Here is a 26509-nt window from a genome sequence, read left to right on the forward strand (position 1 = left end):
CTGCGTGCATCTCCAAGAATGGAAACTTTGCTTCCGTTCTTTCCCTTACGAACACATTTAAACAGAATGCTATTTAAAAAATAAATTCTTAGACTAAACCACCTGTTTTTTGTCATCTGTGAAGTTCAGCCAAGACAACAAAACACTCGCTTCTATCCAAGTAGAAACAGGTTCACCCAAAATAAAATGGTGCAGTTAAATGGCTTGGTAGTACATCAGCGTAGGTAGCTTAATAAGTAGATGCTGCTGAAAGATTATTACAGTAGAATAAAAAACATCTTGTAAAGAATGTGGTTGGAAACCTACAGGTTGTCATATCCAGTGTGTTTTTACTTGAACTGCTATTACCTATCCTAGTAACTTTAAAAAAATTCTTCAGAAGGTCATTTTCTGGAGTTTTTTGAAATCTAGACGTACATGTCAGAACTGTGGATTACTACATTAAATGACGACATTGAACCTTAAACCTAAAATTTAATTTATTTTATTAAAATAAGATAATCAGAGGAACCTTGGCTTACAATAAATGCATTTTCTCAGGAGCAATAAAAACAAAATTAAAACCCAAATCAGCAAGAAAAACTGTATATGCTCAGTTTCCTCTTGATAGTGCATCTCTTGGACAGCTTCAGATGGGACAAAGACTATGCTCATTTTGCAGAAGTATACGGATAATGTTAATTAGCCTTTTCTCAGCCACAAAAGCCTGTCTTTCTGCACTTACCACCTCATTGGGCTGCAAGAAACAAGTCAATAGTACCAAAATAAGCTGCTTAAGTTACTGAAGATGACCGTAGCAAGACTGGCTAGCTTCCTTCTCTGAGCAGTACAATTCAGAATATATTCCATTCTTTTGCAAGAGTTTTTCTTCTATGTGCAAAACTATTGCAAAACTATTTTGTGTTGAATTAGCATTTTAACTTATTTCATTGGCTTGATGAAAGCTCTTAGGCAGGAGCTGATTTCCGGAAAGTCTTTTCCTCTTCCCTCAGTCTTGTCTGCAGATACCCATTTCAGGCAGAACGCCCCCAGCTTGAAGTGGCATATGGCACGGGGCAATCGAGGAGCACCATAACGCATCATCTTCCCTCCAGCGCCGAGGCACACCATCCTTGCTGTAAAATACACCAATTTATCAACAGATTCAAATCAATCCAGAAACACCGCCAAAGAAACATCCATCGCTTCTGTGTATGGGAAAAATAAGGCTCAAGTGCATCTATTAAAAAAATAGTAATAGACCTCTTGATTTATAGTCTGTTAACTATCCCAGTAAAAGAAACTGTAGAAAAAGGCAATGTGGAGCTGTGTCCCTGCAGGATAAAAACTGCAGAAATCCTTAGCAGCTTGTTCTTAAAACTGGGACGCGGATAATCCTGCTGGCACTGATCCTGTACACTGAGGCATTAAAAGCACAACTTCTGTTACTTCTGTTCCTTTCCTGTCCCTGGAGAGAACAAGGGAAGGGGAGCAGAATCCTAAAAGACGGGTAGTCTCGTAGATGTTAATGTGCATGAATTTATGTCCTCTGTGTGGGCGGCGCGATGCAGGGACGGTTCAGAAGCACTCCGGTTGATTTTGGGTAAAGAATGTTGCAACAATTCAATGGACGACAGTATCTGAGGGAAACACACAAAATGAAAAGAAGGCTCATTAGAGCTGCTTGTCTTTTTAAGTCTTAAACCTTCATTTATTACGGCTTTAGGCATATCTTTAAGAGCAACGCTATGCTGTGTGGAGGCACTGAAAGCAACACACTAGGACTACGCCATACAGCTTCCTTGCTATGAGGAGTCTGAGTTTCAGAGGACAGGAGGATACTTTTCATTAGTTCACAGACATTACCATCAATTAACAAGTGTCCATGCAATTCTCCAACAGAGTAACAGGGAAAGAATTGCATCTTCTGCCTAACAGTCTGCACAACACTTAGAAAGAACTTTCTGAACAACAAAAGTTATACTGGATTGGAACAGCAAGGGGTTATTTTTCCAAAATCTGCTGGTATTTAATTCCAGCTATTTAATGAGTATAAGAAAGTACCTTCATCATCCTCATGGTGACAGGAAGAGGGAAAGTATCCTTTGTAAAATTACCCAAAATTGATTTTTATTGTGTTAGTAGGTTGGGGTTTTTGCTTATCTCTAAAATGGGTCAGCTGTTGAAAGCAAATTGCTCTAGTGTTAGTCTAACACTGCTTCAATCTGCATGCCTAATATTTTTTAATGACCTTTACAAGAACTATGTACAATGAGAATTGCAAACTGCCTAAGGGTTACGCAAGATGCATGTATGAGTAAACGCAGAACATGAAGCAGGCTACACCTTAGATAGCACACAGAACATTCTACATGGAAGCAGTTTTGGTCTAATGGCTATTTACAAAATACTTTGAAACTTATATGCAGAAAACACACTTACTTGTGGAAACAGAGGTCGTTCTTCCCTAACTTTCTTCAAACAATCTGCTACAAGCCTCTTCATTGCTTTGGGGCAGTTCTTGTACAATTTACTGAGGTCTGGAGAAGCATACCCTCGGCCAACCATGAAAATAATCTGAAAAAGGAGAACAAGCACGTAGCAAAAAACTAAATTTGTAAAAGTTGTTTCACTGGTTGATAGCTTTAGTGTCCCAAAATGGTTAAACATGAGAACCAAAGGCACACACACCAGCAAGAACCTTCTAGATTTGTCCAAATTAGTTAACCCAAACAATGGTGCTGCTTTTGTGTAAGGTAGGATGTGATTAAATCAGAGCGACACTGTGGTCTGTAATGCTCAAGAAGCGAAGGCACTAATGCGTTTGGAATGGAACAGGAGATACTACACGATACAGACATGACATGGCAATTGTCCTTCAACTGAAGGCTACGATGACAAACGAGCGTCAGTTTGAACAGTTCTAAGCAGCCAGCCCATTTGGCACAACAGCTTAATCCATCAGTAGAACTGTATTTTCAGGTATCACTGTAAAACACTTTCAAAAGGAGAGGTACAGCTAGCACGCTGAAGGAGCCATCATTAAGGAAAGGTCAATATAATGTTGCTAAAATAAGGTGTCAGTGGTGTTCTCCAGGGAATGTTCCATCCCTCCCCAGAAAACTTACTTGAGGGGCAAGTGTTGCATGTTTTGCAACAGTAATGATTATTAAAGCTTGCATATAATTTCAATATTATGAGTTAAAACACATTCCCATATCCCAGTTTGTAGACAACCTTAAAAATAGGGAAAAACTTCCTTCACTTAACTTGAAATGGCCTCTCTGACTTGGAATACAGACCATGTAGCATAATAGGGGCTAAAATCTGGTAGTTTGTCCCCATACACAAACACTGCTCATTATTAGATCTTAATTAAAAAAAAAAACAAACCAAAACAACAACAGACACAAACCGCAACTGAGGGTCAGCAAAACGGAGATCAAAGAGCCTTAAGTTCATGCCCTGCAGAATGAGTTAGCTCTACACTTGCTAAGCCAGAAAAAACACTCATGTCAGGAAAACAGTTGAGGTTTCTGGCCTTAATGTGCTGCTTTGTAAGTACTGCTTAACGGACTTGGTAAGATTACGGCTTAGTAACGACTAAATCACAGAAGCTGAGAGTCAATACTAAAACATTTGACAATAGCCACTATTATTTTTTTTTCCGCTTAGTAAAAAGCGCAGAATCCAATCTTGCTGATATAAGAACAGCATATTTAACATCAAAAGGGAAATCTGACATAACCGCAAATACATAAACCAAGATTATACTGATACAGCAAAAACTTTAACCCCTAAATAAACAGGACACTTAAAATGTTTATTAAAAAGATTATTTTTTTTCTTGAGTAACTCTCACTGTGAGTATTTAAGTAAATATTAAATTACACAGATTTGCTGCTGAAACAAATCATGTTGTAAACAACATTTCTGTACTTGTTTCGCATTTGTCTTCTTGAGGACAACAAAATGTACTCTGCCCAGAAATAAAATGCAGTGTTCTAAAGAATGTTTCTTACCTGATCTCGGTTGTTGATGTGGGAGTATGGTAACTCTCCTGTCATTAGTTCATATAATACTATTCCATAGGAGTAGACATCTGACTGGAAACTAAACGGGTTACTATCCTGCATCCGTATCACTTCTGGTGCCTGTAGAAGGAGAAAACACATTAAGAGCAATCATTGAAATGGAAACGGAAAGCAGAGAGCGAGCTCAACCCAGAATTAGTGAACAAACGATACCTCAAGACTTCTGATGAGTTTTACCTACGGCTCTAGAGAAGTTCAGTCACTGCTACTCTACATCTTATTTTACAAAAATGATACAATTGAGAGTAACCAAATTAACAAGTATTTCACCATTAGAAAAATAACTATTATTCTTTTTTGCAATATATATTCATTTTTGTTACATCTTACATACAGCTGAGTCTCTCACTATCAGTTCGTAAGTATCAGTGTTAAAATGGAAAAATATAAAGTTCTAATACAGACTTCATCTCTTGTAAAATTGATACCAAAACATTTGCATGAAATCTGAAAACCAAATATGAAATAGCATATATTGAAGATCAGAGAAGACTGGCAAAAGCATTCTTGCATCTTTTCAAAACAAAGCAAAAATATGAAGCTGAAAAGAAACAATGTTGAACGATTTAATAAAACAAGATATAAACTATAAAATATTTTTCCTGTTGACTAAGATTCCCCCCCCTCCAAAGTCATCCCTCAGAATTGCTGAGCAAAGTACTAGTTAAAGGACAACAACAAAAAACCCAGCAAGAGATTACATCAACTTTCAAGGAAACAATCAACCTTCCCTTCTAGGTAATGACAACTCAGCAAAGATGGTCTATAAACTGTTTAAATGAAAAAAACCTGCAAAGAGCAAAAATGCAGCTGGTTGGGTTTTTTTTCCAAGATCTGTTTTATGTGCATAGGCATACCATTAGGTAAGTTAGTTTTAAATCCTTTTATGGAAAGCTGTAAAAAGCTTTGGCTTGCCTTTTTTTTTTAAGCAAAAACTGTTTCTGCTTTTGTAACTTTGTTTCATGTGATTTGTGTATTTTATAGGTCACAAACAAATCTTGGCCAAGCATCCCGATATTCTTAATGAACACTTCCTGACTTCTCAAAACACAAATACTTGAGGAACAATGCAGGCTGCAAGCCTAGTAATAAAGAATAATTTTTAAAAAGGAAAACCTGTTTTGAGTAATGCCTGCAGCTCATTCAGTGCTAAATATTGAAAGATTTAAAATGTACTAATATGTATGTTCAGCAAGTTTTTATTTGGTTACACTTCCCTGAAGTACCTGCCACAAATGTTGCTGCCTGCCCTATCCTGGGAGCTGGAAAATATTGCTCATCAGTCTACATGCTGAATGTAAGTGAACTGCACAGTATTAACAAAAACAGGCCAAGTGAAACTTCGTATCTGACTGCTAAATGAGACATTCTTGTGTAATTTTAATGATGCTTTTTAACCTGGTAACAGGCACTGTTCCACTTTCTCCATTTACTTTACTGAAGTCGCACATTTGAAAAGTTACTAAATAGATTTTCTCCAGGTGATTTTTGGAAGGAAAATTGTGGATCTGCCTTTTAAGTTCTGGCAGAAGTTAAACATAAAGGGAATTGCTGGGAACGTCCCCTCAGACCAGGGCTTTGCAGTACCGCTTCCAAGAGAAGCTCCATAAACTTTCCGGTAGAACTTGAGAACTTCAGTACCTAAACAGACGTGCTCAGCTGTAGCAGTCTACGCAGCACTAACAGCATATGTTGATTCGTTGCAATTTAAAGCTCTGACAGTGTTCAACTGACAAAACATATATTAAGGGAATGAAAGGAAGCTATTTAAAAGCACCAAAATGTTTTGCTCACCATCCACAAGATTGAGCCAGTGGGCTGTTCCACCTGTTGAGATCCACTCCACCTGGATTTTACAGTTGCCAGACCAAAGTCTCCGATTTTCACGGTGAGGCCTTCATGAAGAAATATATCTAAACGTTTGTCAAAGAAATTCTGCAGAAAACTTGAGTAAACAATTCTGATTTTTTGGACATGATTACAAAGTGTCTGGTTAGGTTATCAGAAACACAAGCCAACTATCCAAAGTTTTGCTGATTTTTCTTTTTTCTTTTTTTTTAAAACATGCTACAAGTTGCATCTTAAACAGAGGAACAGTAATTTTATGGCACCCATATTTACAGAGTAAACATTTACAACTAAACAAGACCAGACACTTCAGCATTATTTGTACATTTATCTGTACAGTGAGTTAGGACGGAAATCAACTGTGTTAATTAACATCAATGTCCACAAGCACTTAAATAACTGGTGTCAAGAGACACATACAGAAACAACATAGAAGTCATCACAACTCAGAAAACTAAGAAGAAACAATTACAAATAGAAACAGATATCAAAATAAAATCTGTTTCATAAAGCTCTCTGGCAGTTCTCCTGGGATTTAACTGTGATTTAACTATTTCAACTGGAAATACGCACGTCTTTACTGTTTGTAATCTAGCTACTTAATACGTTTGTCTGTTAAGATTGATATCTAGCACTTTTTTTTTGTTGGGTTATTTTAAGAAGATAACATTTTACAATTTAATTTAAGATTATTTTAAGTTCAAAAAGATGATTCAGAAATATAAACCAGACAGACTCCTAGTTCTCATTTCCATGTCAGAGTTAATTTATTTCACAAAAATGGTTATCGTTATCAGGAATCACAAACTCCTGACCTCTTATATACTAAAATGATTACTTTTCTAGTTTAACTGAAAATAGGAATCCCCTTACATTATGGAACTACTGAATTTGGCATATTTTTTTATGATGACATTTGCAAAACATTCCGTTCACAGTTTATGAATGGAAGTTACAATTTATGCTGCTAGCTCAATGGATGCCCTTCTTGGCAATTTCAAAAGCAGGCGTTTTCAAAAGGCGAAAGACATCAGTTCACAACATTTTTATATCATATGCATTACTAAATTTCTATTTTTGCAAGAAATATAGCGGTAAAAGATTGCCTTTTGAGTTTAAAGTAAGATTTTTGGCTTGCTTTCTGCCAGTCATGTGAAGGTGTTTTAAATTTATTAAAAATATATGGGAAACGGTAACAAAACCCACATATGCACATACACGTCAGCATGCACACGCACGTGTAACTCCCGTCAAGTAAAGAGCGCAGCTTCTCTCCAATGCAACATTTGGATAACAGAAAATGGCCTAAACACGATTTAAGTAAAGTAAGACACTTTTAGAGTACAACCATGGCACATCTTTTTTCACCTTTATCTCACCAGTTTGGTAAGCAAGCGCCTATGTTCTGTGAAAGTCCTTGCTAAAAAGTAACTTCTTGCTCATCAATAGGAAGTACTCCTCAGTAGTTATATAGGTTTGATGCAGCTATTTCAACCCCCCAAAAAGCCACATATTAACAACAAATCACTCTCGCATTAAAGGAAAGAGGATTAGGTTAGGAAAGGATACTATTGGATTTCATGTCTCTGTGGATGATGTTCTTTGCATGCAAATAGCTGTGAAAGAAAAAGCAGAAAAGTGCCATTACGAAGGCTGCTGACATAAACTTGGCCTTTTTCAGTTTACTGACAGACACTCTGCCAGTTTATTACACACTCAACCCTTTCACAGACCTCTTGCTTCAGTCGATTTACAGGATGCGTCTGCTTTGGGAAAAGAGAAACGTAGCAAGCACTGGCTGATGACAACTGCCTTACGCGTTACAGAAAGCGGACACAATGCAGTAAATAAAACTCAGGAAGAGAAAGAATGGCATGATTGTTTTGTAACTGTATAATGCCCTAGAAAACTGGATTCTGTCCTCATATGCATGGAATTTGAACGCTATGCTAAGGTTTACTTTTTACAAACTGCTTTACTCTGCAGTCACAATGTATGTTCCACTTTTCCGGGTGTCTGATTGGAAACCTGGGTCCTCATCTACAAAATGGACGAGCACTGACAGCGTCAGGCAATGTCAGCATATTCTACGCTACGAACGTTATAACGTGTTCTGAAAGAGAAGTGAGGTGGTTCCTGTATCAACTCGGACATCTGGAGAATGCTTCCAAAAGATAATCGGCATGCGTTGAGTCCGGTAGCTGTAGAACAATCTTCTCGCGTCACAGAAGTACCTTAAGTATAAATTAGTGTTTGCCAAACACTGCAGTATTATAGTGAGTAACACAGGGAATTAAAAAAGAAGTTCGCTCTATGTTTAGAATAGGAACTCATCTAGTGCATTACAAGACCTCAAGCTACAAAAGATAAAATGTAGAAAAGCTGTCTGCTAAGTAACTAGTGGTCTAACATGAACTCAGGCAAGGATCCACGGGGGAAAAAAACCAACTAAATGAAAGTAAGAATGCGTACAACAGCACCGAGTTAAGGCTGCACAAAATCTTTGCTTGGTATATACCATTTTGACCACCCATTACTGTTCTAGTGCAGTAACTCCACAAATTAGGGTTTGGGGAAGAAGGGAAACACCACTCCACAAACGAAAACAGCCAGCATTGTTCATCCTACTCACTCCATTCCCTGTGCTGTCTGCCGAGCGATATCAATGAGCTGGAACATTTGGAACTTGGTCTCTTGAACGTGCAGGTGTTTATACAGACTGCTTCCTTCACACCACTGTGTAACAATGGCCAGATTATCTTTAGTCATGTAGCCCATAAAGAGCAAAATATTAACGTGCCGAGTCTTCCTAACAGAAAGTAGCAGAAAGAGAAATTAGTTATCTTCACAAAAAATGTTTTCAAGTTCTTCTAAAAATGCACTCCTGGCTAAAGGAACATATTTCAGCTTTTGAATGCAAAACCACGAGTTTCCTGCAAAATTTTTACTAGGTGGATGTGTGTGTAAAGTTTGTTTTTAAAAATAATAAAAATATTCTACAGGTGCCAATTTATAGTTCTTTAATAAAATCAGCTGATTTTCTGCCTTTTAGTCAAAATAATTCTAGTTCCAAGGAAGTTATTTAAAAATCAATCTTTAAGAAAAGATGTCATGAAAATTCAACGGTTTTAAAATTAGTAAGGAACATTCAGGCTTGTGAGTAGTATTAGAAAAAATTATCGGAATAACAGAAATCACCCTGAGAGCTGTGAAAAAGAACAGCTTTAGATAGAAGACTGAATGCCAATAGGAAACTAAGTGGTCATCATAAACTGTGAAGGAATTACCAGATGAGAAGATAGTTCTTACGTACTCTAACTGGTTCAGTTTCAGGATTAACATTACAGATAGTTAATTGGACACTACAAAACAGTATTTGAAAACAGAAAACAGTTATGTAGATCAGAGCATACTTCTTTTAAAAAAAAAAAAAAGGAATTATGCAACAATTTTAAAAGGTACAGTTCAAGTATACTGTCCAGTGATGAGAATTATGGCAGAATTTATTAATCCTCACCTTTCACTGCATGCCAAATGTGACCTGAACAATTATGGATGTTAGTATTATTTATCTGAAAAGACAACTTTTAGAAATACTGAGGAACCACTGAAATACTCTGAAGGATGATTGCAGTCTCAGCTCCGCAGCAGTATCCTGAAGTATCTGCTATCTTTTTTATTCTTGTTCTCTGGAGACCTGCTTTTTGTGTCTATCAAACATAGAATATTGGGCAAGACGGCTTAAAGGGGGATAGTAGTGACATTACAGTGCCTTGGAGAAACAGAATTTCACAACATAACTACCAACTCACCTCAATACAGCCACTTCATTTCTGAAAGCCTGGAACTGTTCTGGGGTTGGATCTACAACCTTTAGTATCTTCACTGCTACATCCCCTGAAAATAGATTTACCATAAAAGTTACTAAAAATGCAGCTTTTTTTTTTCCCCCCAAAAATAACATTAATATACAGCACACTTAAAATTCTTAATTTGTGCACAGTACACCTCTGCTAATTTGTACATAGGTCAAGATTTTCCTGCAGACATATAATCTTCCACAGTATCAAGCAATTAATTTACCTGAATTTCAGTCTAATTAAAAAATTAATTAATGGTTCACATGCTTCCCTTCTATTTTTTAACAGCTACGGCTGGCTAGAATTACACATATGCTTTTTGCAGGATATGAAGATACTAAAATCTCAAATAGTTCTTGAAAAGGAAGGTATTCTACTCTAGCTGCATTCTCAGCACATTATTTCAAGCACAGTCACATCAGAGTCTCTCGGCTTCCAAACAGTATGCAAAGTTTCACCACTTTCTCTTTTCTATCCAGCTTTAGCATATACGTATGCATATATATATATAGCATGCATATATATATAAAATGCATATATATACACACACTCTTTTGTATTTTTATATAATTCAGTTTATATATTAAAGTGTTTTTTTATATATATATAATTTTTATATATACATATACACACACCCCTTTTTAATACAAGCTGTATTTAAAAACCAAACTTTATAGATTCAAATATTGCTAAATTTCAAGAATGGGAGAGGGAAATTCTTCTATCCAGGAATAGCAAAAAAATTGTGAACGAAATAGCTGATTTTAATATTTCAATAACAAATTTGGGGACTATGGAAAGCAGAATATCTTACTGTTCTTTATGCTGATACATTATAAAATTTTACTTAAAAGCTTCATTTGAATTGCTTTCAGTGTCAGTGCTTGCTTTAAATTTCAGTATCTGTTCAAAGGTAACACAGAGAGGAATATATGATTATCCAGTGCTACCTTTAGCATGGTGTTTAGAGACCATTTCCAGAGATTAGAGCTCTAAAAACCTTTACGGTGTACATCCAGAAAACAGTACAACTGAACTGATTCAAAAAAGGTGCAACAGTGGAATGAAGCCAACTGTTGTAACAAAAGCAAAAGCACTAACAGCAAGACCCACCGATTCCTCAGTGAAAGAAGAAACCATCACATTCATTTCAACTACAAATGGACAGCATTTTAGAATTCAAGAGGGGGGTGAACTTCCTTGACACTGTCACAAGAAGGTAAACGCAGCTTAGGAAAACTGAAATTTCAGTCTTAGTCCACACGCAGTACAAAGATTTGAGAGATGCTATACTCCACCATAGCCTTATCCCATAGTTTAAAGGCTGCTGCCACTGAGCATTACAGAACTCACCTACATTTAAAAAAAAAATAAAATCCCTAGAGTGACAGATTTCTCTGCTACCACAATCACCAATTATCATCCTCTTAATGTGGTCTCTTTTCCAAGATATGTTTGAAAAGTACGTTAGCACGTCTAGAATAAAATGATCACCTGAATACTTTAGGAATACTAACTGCTCAATTAAAAAAAAAAAGTTGCCAACACAGCACGAGAAGGATATGCACACTGGTACTTGAAAGTTTCAGAGTACCCCAAGTGAACTGCAGTATCTTCCACTACCATTACCAGTTGCTTAATTTGCTGTATACAATGTGGAGTCACAGAGACACACAAATATTGAACACAGTATTATACCTTTATATCTTCTTCCTTTAACTTCAGTAAATGCAATATACTTCCTATTTCATCCACCAGTATCTTCATGAAGAGAACCATCTCACATTTGCAGTATGCATGATGTTCTATAACTTACAGAGCTCTCTGCTTACGGACCAGGACAGAAGATAACTGGTAGAAAGACTACACTTTCATACGGCTACCAAAATCACCAGCTTTGAAGCAGCTCGTTCCTACAGCAACTCCTTTTGACGTACCACACAAGACCAACAGATATACTTGAAGTACATTGCTATGAGCTATGCCAAGACAAGGCAAGGATGCAGCATCCACTGATGACAGGCCAAACGTTTTCAGATTATTTTTCAATATATTCTCAGTTATGATCCTTGCTCCACAGAAAGATGTTTTTAACTTTACACTGTTCTTACTGAATCAGGTGCCACACTTTTTTTAGGCTTGATGGCATTTCCCAAGCAGTTTTCTCTACAGAAACAAATACACAACAGCACTTGTTTTGTTTAGCAGCAATCTGAAGACAAATCAGCTTCCGCCACCCCCCAACCACCAAAACCCTAGAACTGATTACCAGGGTCAAAGGGGAAATGTGAGTGTTTATGATAGGTAGTCTTCCAACCCATTTAAACTGCCTTGGTTCTCTTTCCGCCTTTTAAATTTAGAAGCATGCTACAGGACACTACAGGATCCAAATGGGGTCTGTAACAGAAGTGGTGCAAATACGAAAATTAGTACTTAACCATCAGAACAATCGGGAAAAATATGGAAGCGCAAGATACCTGTTCAACAAGACACGCACTCCTCAGAGCAAGACTGTCCTTGACACTTCATTTTCATTTTGGAAGACTAGATCAGGGAAGCTTATTGGACACCTAATACAGTTGGCATATAGTTGCACACCATCTTCCACGGGTGCCCTCCAAAAGTTCACTGCAAACAGCCCTTCATTGTTGGGCATGTTAGGAAACCCGACACCTCTAACTTGAGAATTTCTATTTACGTTCACAGCAATCTGCCCAATTCAATTGATTTCATTTAGCTTCTCCAAGACATTTTTATTGCTGCGTTTCTACTATTAGAATAGGTTACTATGAAAAAACTCTGCAGTTACACTAATTTCTGCACTGTGAACTCCCACTTCCATCAATTCTAAACACAAAAGACTTGCAAGAAATATAAACCCTTTAAATCCTTTAAGACCACTCCACAAATGATGGTTACCAAAAAAAAAATTCAATCTTATTTGATTGATATTGAGTTAGGTGACAGTTAATACAGTCATCTTGTGCACACAACTGAAGGTTCTTCATAAATATGTAGCTCAATGTATTTGCTGTTTAACACAGGAAGAACCAAATTTCGATACATGAAGTGTATTTATCAATGTTAAATTCAAATATATTAACAAGAAATTCACATTTATTACCTTGTTTAGTGAAATCTTACTTAACATATTTTTCCTCTTGATTTCTGTGTTCCATTTCAGTTATATAATGAAAATCAGTTTAACTGTTCATGAATATTAGATTTAGCATAAGAATAGTCCTTCCATTGATGCCAACAACATTTGGGCTTTAAGACATGCAAGTATTTATTCTTTAAAAATAGAGGGTGGAAGATAAGTTTCCAGATGTTTTGTGTCAGCTTATTTTATGACAATAACACTATTTGAATTAGGGCCTGGAAGGGTTTGTGTGTATTTCTTTTTAAATCACAAGGCCTGAATTCAGAAACGAATTCTGTAGTTCTGCAGTGTGCCTCTTTTCAAAGAATTCCAGCTAACTTTATATCATAAACTCTCACATCAACCATTTTTTCTTTACAAAAACATCACAGTAAAAGCAATTTATGCTTATTTCCTCTCCCTGCCATCCTGAATACAAGTATGCTAATTAAACCGCAGAGGTACCAAAAAGAAAAAAAAAAGGTAGATGTAATTTAACATCAGGCCGTGAAGTTTCCTGGCCAATTCTGCTAATTCAATTCTGCTAATTGAAAGCAAAATCTTTTCAGAAAACAAGCTGTTGTAGGAACATGGTAACAAAGAAAACAATGTTGGCTGCAATATAATGAACCATGGCAGATGACAGCTGTGAGATTGAGATTCAGATTTTGATGTCTGTTCCTTGCCTTAATTTTCCCACTGCTAATATTAGGGAATTAATATTTCTCACCTAGTACCTTCGGTGGTAGAGCACGCAGCACCATTAAAACGACTTTACCTTCTTCTGGATTGCTGTTCTACAGAATCAACGTGTCGAGAAGACAGTAACGCTTGTCAAGAACTTACCATGCCATTTGCCTTTGTAAACTGTTCCAAAAGAACCTGACCCTATTCTGGTAGAAAGCATGACTTCACTTGCTTCTATTTCCCAGTAATAACTGGAATCTCTCTGTCCACGAGGCCTCTGGAACAAAAATTGACATGACTTTACTCTAAGTTTTTAATCAAATGTATTATATTTACACACCACGAATGAAATAACTTCCTTCACACAAGTTTCAAATGCACTGAAACCTTGAGGGTTTTTGTCCTACAGTTTGGACTTCTGTTTTCCTCCTCAATTTGTGAGGGGTAGTGGTGGTGGTGGTTTGTTTTTTTAAAAAAAGACAAAACATTTTCTTGGATGGCTTTAATTGCTTAATCATTACGTTCTGCACTAGAAACTTAAACCCCGATCTTACGTCTTAAGAGGAACAAATATTTTATAATCAACTACTTAAAGACATCTGAAATACTTAAGAAACTTACTGACTTTCTCAAAATTACAATACTGAAATTTAGGAACTAATTTACATATTTAAAAGGAATAAACCAAAAAGATAAGAGCAGAATTCTCAAATGTCTAACTGATTAACAACTGTGAGTCCCACTAAGCAACCACACTTTCATTTTTAAATCTTACAAGCCTTCAAAAAATTCCAGATATTATTCTAACTTTTCTCCCCCCTCCCAAGTTTAAGTCAAGCCTTTGAGGAAAAAGTTGCCTTTTCTTAAATCTGTTTTTCCCTGAGACATTTTGACTAAACTTTAGTATGAGAATGATGGCAGTATCAATATCCATTTTCAATGGAAGCTATGGCAATACAGTTCAAATAGCAATAACAAGGCTAACCATAAACACATTAAACCAGAATAAAATAGACACAGCCCTAATAATTTAAAAAAGTAATCCTCAAATCCATACTGAAAGAGAATTTCACACTACTGTCTGAAATTAATGCTCAATCCAAAACATTTTGTTCTGGGTATTTATAATGCAAGGCAATACTGCTATCTTTCCCAAGTTAGTCAAAATTATATCGCTATTATATACACACAGTGCAGAGCAATCCAAGATGACCATCAGCTTGTATTGCCTTTTAAGTACATAAATTTATCCCAACACATCACTACTCCCAGCCTAGTTTAATATATTTTTTAAAAAAGTATTACCATACTTACAATTTTGTTTTTTTCTTGTGTATTGGATCCAGGGGCTCGCTCTCTTTGGGCTGGGACTGGGGTTTTGGGCTGAGACCAGCCAGTGGGGCTCATATTGTTAGGACTTCCAGACAGAGCAGAAGGTGAAGCTTAAATATAAAAATAAACACATAAAAAATTTTATGAACCAGAAAATAAACACAAAATAATATTATATATTATTTTATTTTTGGAAATCATACCTGATTCACTATGGCTTCGAATTGCATCCTAAAACAGAGGAAATAGATAATAAAGTTAATAAATATATGAGAACATATGAAGGAACAAGCAGGAATAGTGTTGAAATTGTTTCTGACAGTTTTGGTCAAGCGTGATACAGTAGACCAACACCCTCCAAACGATGACAGCTTGGTTATTTTCTAGTTACAAGAATCGTATATACTAAAAACATGCAATTTGTGAATTCTTACAAAACATTAAAAGTATTCACAGCATATTAAAAGGTATTACTACCAAAAAAAAAAAAAAGAGGGAAAAAAAAAAGACACGAAACAAGAAGAAACACCAGAAATACTGTCTGCATTGCCACCACTGGATTTTTGTACATGCTTGTATTTCAGAACTGAACACAGCTCCTGTGATAGTCCCGTACCTCTAGGGGACAAGCTCTCAAAAATTTTGGGGTTACAAGTAGGAAAATACAAGTCCCTAAAATATTCCAAGTCAATATACATTTTGAAACATCTCTACTGTACTATTTCAACCCAAGAAAGGCTATGTCTTGTGCCCCAATAAAAAACCATCTACTTTTCAAAACATTTTTCCACAGATTAAAGTTTGATGATATTTGAAAAGCATGTTCTTACACAGTTCACTAGTTGGTATGGTGCGACAACTCTCACCTCATGCCACAGGCACTTTACAACACAATTCTACAGCCATGCACAAGATAAACTAAGCTCTCACAAACATGACTTTACAACTTTTCTCACCTGCTATGTATTATCCCATAGTACATACAGGAAAGGTAAAATATCCAGGTACTGTATAAGTACAAAGCAAGAACATGCACTACAGAAATGTTAAATACTGTCAAAGTTAATAGAAGTCAATTCAAACTTTCTAACTAATTAGTAGAATAACAAATGTAGGATTTCATTGGAGGACAGAACAAACCTACATTCCACCATACAGTTTTCAAATTAGCTGAGATTATTCTTAGTAAAGATTCATTTATGAAATACATAATTTTAGCTGGTTAGCTGCATTCTCCCAGGCTTGACTCTATATAGAGTATTCTTGCAGAGTACCTCTACTCTACGGCTGAGTGGATTAAAATCTGCATAAACTACCAATGAAGAACTCTTGCAAGTTACTATTTTTGTCCATTTCGAGGACCATAAAAACCTTTATGAACCTGAATTTATAACAAGTGATGTTTTTTGGATATCAGCCTGAGAACGTAACTGCTTCCAAGTAAACCAGCAAAGAATAACTAAATAATTGAAAATTGTTCTCACACTTATGTATACATAATTCTTATTTCAGGAAAAACTATTTTTGAACTTCAATCCTCATGTGAATATTTTCTTTTTTACTTATGAATCTTACAGCAAATGAACCAAAACCAGTATTCGTTAGAGTTGTTCTTAGAACACAAACAATACCATACACAGTGCTGTAGTCTGTCACCTTGGCTTTGATATGAAATAAAAATAGTACATCATGTTCTTAATCTAAGGGTTTCGTACAGTTGTATTCAACAAAATCATTTCCAGGGGAAAAAAGCCACACAACAGATGTATTTGAGAAGGTTATGCTTTAAAAACTGTGTGACCAATGCATTTCTAATCCAAGCCTATTCAAATTCACACCACATTTCATAGTAGTATGGATTCATCCAGCTAAACTAAAAACGAAGCTCTTCTATTAACTTGCCTCTTCCAATTAGTGTCTTCATTATTTAAGTATAAACATGCTATAAAGATTTCCATCAAATCAACTCCAGATTAAACATTTCATGTGGACACTGCCATGGCTTACAAGTTATAGCAATCCTGTTAATCACAAGAAAACAAAAGGCACCAAGAAAATACCTACTCTTCCCCTCAAACAAAATCGTCTGCACCAGGAACTGGGAGAAGCATTCAGGCTGTTATTCTAGGCCAACACGGTAAGAGATAAAAGAAAAGAACAGAGGAAGTATAAAAAAAAAATTTTTTTTTAAATTGAATGTTAGGATAAATGAAAGAAAAAGTAACCTGTTTGATATATGATAATTAAGTGCAGTAGGACTTCTAAGTAAGTATTCCTATTAAAACACAAAAGTTCACTAGTACCTATCCTTTGGTAAACCACTTCATTTCTCATGTCATACTAGAAGGTCTCTACTACCTTTTTTAGTGGTGTGGGGGGGGTTTAAACTTCTTTTTTTTTTAAGACTTCTGGAAAAGCAGCTATTGCCTTTGAGACATGACAGCTATTTTTATTCAGTCCCTATATTATGATATTATTAAGCAATGTCTCCTTAAAGGCTCATCACACTACAAAGTAATTAATATTCTCTTTGAGTGCTTTGTTATTTTTCATGACATAGAAGATGGTCAGCCAGGCTTCTGAAACAGTAAAAAAGGCTGTAAGCCTAAGAAAATCGAAGAGAAAGGGACGGTACTTTTCCCCAGAAAACCCAGCTGACACACAGCTTCTAAGCAAAAAAGCTTCACGGGGCTGCAGTGCACTCTTCTTCAGTTCCAGCAAAGGTCCAGAGGACTTCTCTAGCACATTTCAGAGAGTTCTCACATTTCATAGAAGCCTATAAACTACCAGCTGAACATGCAAATAAACTTGACAGTCAAAGGTTTTTGCTTGGCCTAAAGAGTTTTTAAACTATTCCAGAGCAGAAAACCAACAGTGCTCTCTCTGAAGTCCTGCAGCACTTTCTTCAAGTCTTTCCTGCACACCACTCCCTTATTTTGTTAAGGTTATCACGAAACAAACAAAAAAAACCAACCCAACTTTAGGCCTGACTTCAAAGAATTGTCTCTCACTACTGCCAGTCTAAAGGGGGGGGGGGGGGAAGGTGCTTGAAAGCATACTTGCATACTGAAAGCAGAAATACTCTCAGATACAGATGGCTTTAACACACAAGCCCAGAACCGCTGTTAATTCTGTACAGGTGTAACAAAAGATATTGCCAGTAAGCTTTGACTTGAGTACTCCAACTCCAAGAAGTACATCCAGACTTACAGTACCTGAAGTCTGATTTAAAACAAACACCAGCCCTCCACAACAAATCAAGATTTATACATTTAAAAGAACATTTTTAGACATGCCTAATAAGTACTTCTTCAGCAAAACTGAGCTTATCTTCTTTTCAGACCTGTGAAACTGGACTGTTAAGCTCCCCCACATCTTTACAGACACCAAAAATCTACTTAGAACTTCAGCAAAGTTGATAAAAGACTGCAAGAATGAACTATTAACTTTCTAAGCAAATGTGTCACCTATATTCTTCATCACTCCCCCAACTAAGGCAAACAGTAAGCAAATGACAGAAAGCAAAGAAAAACAAACCAGTGACTATTAGATATCCAGTCACAATTTTAGTTTAACTTTATGCTATTCCCTATCTACCAACATTACCTCAATTATCCGGCTGTCTACAGGCATTGTAGTGCTAACCATATGGACATTTGGTGTGGACGTAGATCGCTGTCTTTGGGAAAGGGAGCCCTCAGAGGAAGGATTTGATGTGTTGAACGTGAAGGCATGAGGCGTAGAATACCTGTGCTGGGAACTGAGAAGGAAAGAGAGAAAAAGGGAAAGTTATGGATATTTTTTCTCCTCTAGCAGTTGAAAAATACTCTTCAATGTAACTTGTTCAAATGCAAGGTAGGCAGAATTCCAAAGAGAAAAAGCTGGGACTTACATGCTAACTACACTGTTTGGTCAGCTGAATCATTACCAGTTTATCTTAGGAAATACATTGAAAAAACTTGAAGCAGGATCTTGTCAGTTCACATACTCATCTAGTGTGCTTAACATAAGTCTGTTTCTACTGTGATAAAATTCACCTGAGTCCCCATCAAATCACATAATATACTGATAAAATACTGTCTCTCTGGGATTAATTTGGGTCTGTGAAATTTAAACAAACCGCTCACTTCAAGCCTGTAATGCATAGCTTAAGAGCTACTTTTACTGCTAAGCCCTGAATTTGTAAAGGTTTGCAAGACTGTTCAATGGTTCACACAGAACAGCCAGCAAGGAAGTCATGAAACCCAATACCAGTTACAAGGAGGCCAACACTAAAATCCAGTTCAACAAAGAGCTATACATCACAGCTAAGGTCACTCAAACCCTATTTATCCCAAATCACACAAGTATCTTAACTGAAATCAGCCAGCCTTCACAAAAACTATCAAGTTAATGAGTCATTGTTCAACAACACTGGAAGTAGAATGAGATGGCAAAGAGAACATTAAGATCAATTCCTGATGCAGTTCCCACTAAAATAAATAAATAAATACATAGAACCATTTGCAAGTCAGCTACGTGCTCTGTGCCTCACTCCTGAGCAGGCCAAGATTTTTCAAAGGGATGTAGAAAAAACAAAAGATGGCCTGCCCTCTTCAGCCTCTAGAATTTCAAGGAAAAGAATACAGGCACAAATTAGGATCAGAAGAAGGCCTTTCTGAAAGGAAAGCAATTTTATTCTAGCATTTAAAACTACAGGAACATTCTCTTTAGGTCTCAGAGTTTTCTTTAAGAGGAGCACATTTTCAGTTTCCACTGTTCTCTCTTTAAACTCTTATCTGTCATCATAACGTTAGAACATTATTTTAGCTTATGTATGCAAGTCATGCACAACGAGGCATGAACCCTTACATGTATACTACCTGATCAGATGAAATAAAATTAATTCACAAAAATACTAAAGGGAGCCTTGAATTTTCTTAGGCAGGAAAACAAAGGTCTCCAGAAAACCTTTAATACCCTCCCTTAAAATCTTATGACTAAAAATTAAAAATATAAAATCCCAAATCAATGTTTTGCTTGAATCTAAGGACAAGAAAGGACACTATAGATTATCTATGATGAAGTGGCGTTGCCTTCTTGCCCATTTATCCCAACCTTCCATATGATTGTTCTATTTTTGAGGAGTTGGGGGTGTTTTGGTTTTGTTGTTTTTGTTTTGTTTTTAAACAACTGTATTTCCCAAAACAGAAATGACAGGAAATACTAGCTTACCTAACAGGTATCCGGGAGACAGACTCCCGCATCCGTCTCATTGTCAAGGGAGGTAGTGCAGGGACACCACTGTCACTGATATTTGAATTTGGGAACAATCTGAAATATCAACAAAAACAATTACAATTTCAACTGCTACACTACCTCCTGTACAATGCTCTTTAAAGCTGAAAATTTAAAGGGCTGTTTCTTTCCAGCACAATTAACTTCACGAACACATTCCTATCTTTACACCGTATTTTTCCTCTGTGTATGGTATGACTAAAAACTATGTCTTCAGACTCCCAGAGAAAATGTCCATGTTTTCTTCCTAAACTTAAGATACAAATCTTTTTACATCAGACTTCAGATGTTCCTGGAAGGGTATTCGACACCAAAAAAAATACAATCACTAAGTACAACACATAAAATCAATTATAGGTTCTGACACTTTTGCATAAAAGAACTTCTAAGGCAATGATTTTCAACTTCTAATCAATATTAGGAAAGTATTGTGCTTCATTAGTTTTCTCACCATTCCATGCACTTTCAACAAGGTGTCAAAAGTTGTGGTAGTTCTGAACACTCACGCTTCCAACAGCAAAAAAAAAAACTGAATCACGACCTTCTTTTCTTCTAACAAAAGCATTATGTGAGAGGAATTACTATTACTCTGCTGAAACAGAGGGCATGATAGCAACTGTCTGGTCATTCAAGATCTTCGTTTGCTTGGCCCAGAATATTAAAATTTACAGCAAGAATAAAATGCATTTAATGTAAACGGCCTTCTTCACCTGGGAATAGACAATCATTGCTGGCTGTTTTATGAAATCAATACCCAAGTTCTGTGTATTGATGAAAGTGGCTACACTTCCCAGCAATCCAAATTTATCTCTAGAAGAGATTTAAAAAAAACCCCACAAAACACAACAATGCTTGTCTGTCACAGAAAACTACTGCTGCTATTAAAAAGGAACGGTCCTTACAAGAGTTGCCTGATATTGCTCCAGTCGACACACATAGTTGGAACTTTAGTGCTGCAGTGTTCATGGAATTTATAACCACATGTCTGACACCGAAACCCATTTAGCAGGAACTTCTGGCAGATGTCACAGAAAGCAAGCTTTAGAAATGTCTTCCGAGCCTAGAAAGAACATTAAATTATTAATCCAAGCTACTATCTTCTCTTCATTAGCAGAGATGAACATCTTCAGAGCTCAACATAAATAAATACCACGTTAAAACGTTATCGGTGCCCCCAAAGTGCTACTGAACTTAAAACCACACTTGAGTATTCTTGCACACATTTCCTGTTTGGTTGGAAACCTGGAAAGCTTACAAACATTTAGGGCTTTGTTTACCTGATCATTTTAAAAAAAAAAAAAAAGAAAGGAAAAGTGTTCTGTCAAATTCAAAAGCACTATTTTTGCTCCGTAAGGTGACAGAGTTGGGTGGGCCAAGAATTAGGGTTTTTTGTTTGTTTTTGATATCACCAAGGAGGTGAAGGAGGATCAAATTGTAAGAACCACCTCTTTTTTTTTATTAGTCAAAATGCTTGTTTTGTGTTTATGACTAACCAATACGGCTTGCATAAGAAATAAATTCCTTAGTAAATAAAATTGTTTAAGGAAATTCTATTTTTATAAATGGCATCTAGAATTTTTTCAAAGCTTCTGAAATACAAAAAAATGAACCAAAGTGTTTCTTCCTCCAGAACATACTGTGGAAGAAGGCTCGAAGTTCAACCTTTTTCCAGATCTGGAGAAAAATACTAGTTTTCTGGTGACCAACAGCAGACAATTTTATTTGTAGTTTTCTGAAAATGTAAAGTAGTAAAAAAGCTACTTTCAGGTTTTGTAAATCAATCCTAACCTTTCCAATTTCCTTTTAGTTTTGCCACTCGGCACAATATATTTCTGGGACAAAACAATAAAAAGGCTAGAATACAGGAATAGAGTTCCTTCCCAGGGAGAATGAAATAATACAAGGTAAATCTGATAGTTAGGCATTATCACTTTGTAAAAACAAAACAAACAAACAAAAAAAACCAAAAAGCCAAAGCCAAACAACAAAAAACACCAACAAACAAAACCCAACTCTATTTGCTCTATGCTGAGCAAATAATCAATTTTTGAGAAGCAACTACAAATCTGAAGTCTTTCATGCCCCCAAAAAACACTCTGAAAAATTACAAGGCTCACAAAACAATGTCATGACCTTGCAAAATTAACAGCACCACTGTACATTCAGCACAATTATCAACAGTCCAATAAAGCTGCTGAACTGAATCTAGCCTTTTTTGACTGATGAGACAGAGACTGAAAATGCAAGTTATCTGCCAGTTCTGGGTTTTAAAGACATGATATGACGGTTACAGAAATACGTATTTATATAAAATAAAAATGGCAATCATCAGACCTTTGAAGAATATGTGTAATGTGAGTTTTTAAAGTCTCTGACACCTAGGAATCACTAAACGTAAACAGAATTCTGGCACTTGTTTCATTGCAAATTGATATTTAGCCAGTCTAATTTGTGGGAAATAGGGGTGAAGGAATCCAGTCATCACTTCTGAAATGCCCCCCCATGTGTTTAGAAAGCCAAAAGGCCCCTAATACATAAAACATTCTTTGACTGAATATGTACAATTTACATCAAAATACAGAAGAGGAAAAGCTTACAAAATTGTGTGTTGTGAGTGGAACATGATCAAGAAAGTCCACTTGCAGTTCCTCTCCAATCAAGGAGGCAGCATCTGTATTCCAATCCAAACGCACTTTTTTTCTGAAAGAAAAAGAAAATAGGAACAAGAAAGTTATATAGGAGATTAGAAGTCTCGCCTAATCAATGATCTAAGTTTTGTGAGCTTTCTCGAGTAAACTGAAAACAAATACAAAAAAGCATTGCTAACCTCTTACAGTGAGCGATATTTCAGTGTCTTGCACTTAAAAATTCAGAAGCAACTTTAAAAACATAGCAATTCACCTCTTTTTCCGTTTATTTTTTAACATTTAAGTCATTTAGATATATAGATTATTTGCAATAAGGCACCTAGAAGCTGTAATGGAGTCACAGAAATACCCTTATAAACAAAACATAAGAAATTATGAATGGCAGACTTAGTGACATGAAAACCGTATTACGTGCGTGCTTCAGGACTAAAGTTACTGGTGACCCCAGAATGGACTCAGTTACATAGAGATGTAAACCCACAAATGACTGCCTCATGATTGAGGCTTAAAAGAGCTTTAAGCCCAAGCCTTACGAGGTGTGAAGTTAAATGTATTAACTCCATGAGATACCTTCACTCCCTCAGCTTGTAAAAGAATCATTTGGTATTTAATAGCAGCATCCCCGGTCCTACAAAAAATAAGGAATATCTGAAGTGAGATTTAAATCAAACATTGAAAAGTTGTAGAGGAACGTAGAGCCTTAAAACTGAGCACACAGAGGAGATGTTCATTTACGTTGCCTAAGAATCACTAGCACCGGAGTTTACCAACTACAAATGCAGAGGAGAAATGCACCTCAAATATGAAGGCATACCACATCATTTTATCTAGAGTATGACAAAAGCCTCTGTAAGACACTACAAGCACTTGAGTGCTTTTGTGCTTCAATTTTAAGCATTTTAATATTCAGCTTTAACACAAAAATAAAATTTTTAATACCCAGGAAGCTGAAGGAGTTGCCCTAGAGGAGGGTTAAGAAAGCAACATGGAAGTGTTCACAACCCAATCGTGCATTTAAAAGAAACTAGCAAGAGAGAGGAAGAAAGCATTATTGGTGCTATTCTAAAAACAAGATTTTTACATTCTCTAGTTGAAAGTTTCACATATAACATTCCAGACTCTTACCCTTTTGGTTCAGTAAGAAGTCGAAAAACCGCACAGCATTCTGGCTGCAGACCTCTTACTTTAAGTGCCTTCATAAGACAGTCATGTAAGGTCATCCCATTTCGCACATTTACCTGTGACCAAAGGAACAAAAATTTTAGTCAGTGATTGCAGAATTTCTTTAAGCTTGGTTTTTTCTTTGCGGGGAGTGGAGAGGAGAAGTAATTTTTTTCTTCCTTTTCTTTAGAGGTTACAGTAAAACTGCACAACTGTTCACTTTTGAAGTTAATAAATAGATAAATAAAAATTACTTGTATGATGGAACAACAAACTGCTGTGCCTTCCAATTTAACTTGCTGCACATTAAGCCAACCTGTCAGGCAGGCACATTTTCTGGATATACATAACTACTGTGTACTTATGCAAAGGAAATTCTGAAGCCATTTTATCATGTTTCAATTTCTTACAATTACTATGTTTCTCTGAAACAGGATTTTATACAGCACTCATACAAGTCGGTAGCCTATAAAAGTAATAGAAATGTAGGCAAATGGAGTTACCTTAAGCATAGAAAAATGCTTAATTCAGATTTCAGGGAACTTTGTGTAAGACTATTATTAGTATATTCAGCTACAAGAAATTTAAAAGAAGTGTTCCCTCAAGAAGTTTCACTTCAGCAACTACCATACTTCACTGTGGGCATCCAAGTGAAGGAAATGGTGACAGAAATTATTACATGTTTTACTTCATACAGGCATCACTGTTTTGGTCAGCCAACTACTGATGTTAAATATGTAAGCAAAGCATCTTGCTCAAGTATGCTGGAAAAATACAGCACTGAGGTAGAGAAATACAGGTTCTCAAAATACAGATACACTGCTTTCAAAATGTGTCCTCTAATATTAGCAAACTGATGGCAACACACTTAATCACAGTTAAGATCTTTTATGAAGCTTGGCATTTCTCTTGCCAGGTACACGTCAGTGTTAGCAATGGGAACAGTACATTTCTTACATAAAGTTAATGTAGACTTACCACCGTGCGCTGCTTGTTGGGCAAGAAAACACGAATAGTATTACTAGTTTTAGAAGTATCTGATATTTTGCCATCATCGGATGCTCGGCGTTGATAACCAAACTGCTGGACGATAGTAGGTGAAATACAGTTTGGGCCATCAAAGACAGAATCCTTGAGTCCAAAACCATTACTGATAGTCTTCCAAGCTCCCTGAATGTGCTCCATTGATACGGTCTAAGAAAGAAAAATTGAGAGAGTTAGGGAAGATTACAATATCCTTTGCTATGAAGTTGTACTCTCTCTTCCCAAGACAACAGATCTCAAAAGCGTCTGAAAACTGCAGGGCCTTCTCCCTTGTGACACGATCAACCTACACATACATGGTACAGTTCACCCACATTTGCAAAACTAGCTTGAATCTCAAAAGCATTTCACTTTCTGCACATAAACAGATCATCAGTAATACATGCGTAATTCCTCTCATTGCATCTCTGCTGTCACAGGAGCAGTTGACCGTCACGTCTGAGGGGCCTTCAGAAAGCTGCAAGCCAAAAGTATAGTCTTGGAAGCCAGAGGTAGCATGCAAACATTACAGAATCATTAAGGCTGGAAAAGACCTTTAAGATCATCAAGTGCAACCATCAACCCAACACCACCATGCCCACTAAACCATGTCCTGAAGTGCCATGTCCACACGTTTTTTGAACACTTCCAGTAATGGTGACTCCAACCACCTCCCTGGGCAGCCTCTTCCAATATTTGACCATTAGCACAGACTGTACTGTTAAGAAAAAGAGGCCCAGCAGGAATTGTAATAAAAAGCATTCATTGAAGAAATTCTATTTTTATCAGTGATTCTGGGCTTTTCTGGGGGGTGGGGTGGGTGGGTTGGTTGCTGGTTTGTTGTTTTTTTAAAAAAGGACAGCAAGTTTAATACTGTTAGTATACAATGAAATACATAACATTTTAATAGTATCACAATTTACGTAGTATGAAACAGCCAAAAAAAATTCTAAACCCCCCCACACACCACGCTTAGTTACATTTCAGCATAAACCTCTCCCGGAGCAGGGACATGAACAACTCCCTGCATGCTTCCAAATCAGCACACAGGACTATTTTTGCACACTCGGGGACAGTGTATTTTTTTCCCCAGCTTTCACAACTTCAATGCAGCCTGAACTCCAAATTATAGTCTAAATACATCTTATTCAAAACTAAGCAAAAACAAAGTGTGAAACAGTTTTGAACAGTGAAAAAATCCTTGCTAAATTTCCAAGTAGCCAGATTCATTACCAAGCTTTCAAAACAAAAAAAGATAATAAAAAAGGAATAATGAAAAGAAGCACAGTAGTTTATTTCCTCCATAAAATTGCATCCTTCTATAAGTATTTGAGAAACTGATGTTCAGAACCACACAGTGCAAGTGCACATCTTTTGCCAAGTTAGTAGGTTGTTTCCAAATTAATCTTCAGTGGTTGTGCACGCCACCTATACTCCTTAGGAAAGGTAAAGAAAGTC

At 36.4% G+C, this 26509-nt stretch overlaps 1 protein-coding gene across 3 annotated transcripts; it reads right to left on the reverse strand.

The window, feature by feature from the left end:
• Positions 1–1478: 1478 nt before the first annotated feature.
• RAF1 (Raf-1 proto-oncogene, serine/threonine kinase) lies at positions 1479–25213 on the reverse strand (the record flags this gene model as incomplete). Of its 3 annotated transcripts, XM_082004746.1 has the most annotated exons (17): positions 1479–1619; positions 2422–2556; positions 4002–4133; positions 5868–5986; positions 7491–7537; positions 8554–8730; positions 9734–9818; positions 13770–13887; positions 14925–15052; positions 15146–15173; positions 17007–17066; positions 18549–18702; positions 20157–20255; positions 21122–21279; positions 22817–22919; positions 23993–24105; positions 25007–25213. In XM_082004746.1, the coding sequence occupies 17 exons, from the start codon at positions 25211–25213 to the stop codon at positions 1479–1481; spliced, it is 2004 nt and encodes a 667-aa protein (XP_081860872.1). The 3 variants fall into 3 exon arrangements, with proteins under 3 accessions (XP_081860872.1, XP_081860873.1, XP_081860874.1); XM_082004747.1 differs by lacking the exon at positions 17007–17066; XM_082004748.1 differs by lacking the exons at positions 17007–17066; positions 20157–20255.
• Between the last annotated feature and the right edge of the window lie 1296 nt (positions 25214–26509).

The sequence above is a fragment of the Phaethon aethereus genome (assembly GCF_964289735.1).
Source record: "Phaethon aethereus genome assembly, chromosome: 11".
In the NCBI taxonomy this organism is placed as follows: domain Eukaryota; kingdom Metazoa; phylum Chordata; class Aves; order Phaethontiformes; family Phaethontidae; genus Phaethon; species Phaethon aethereus.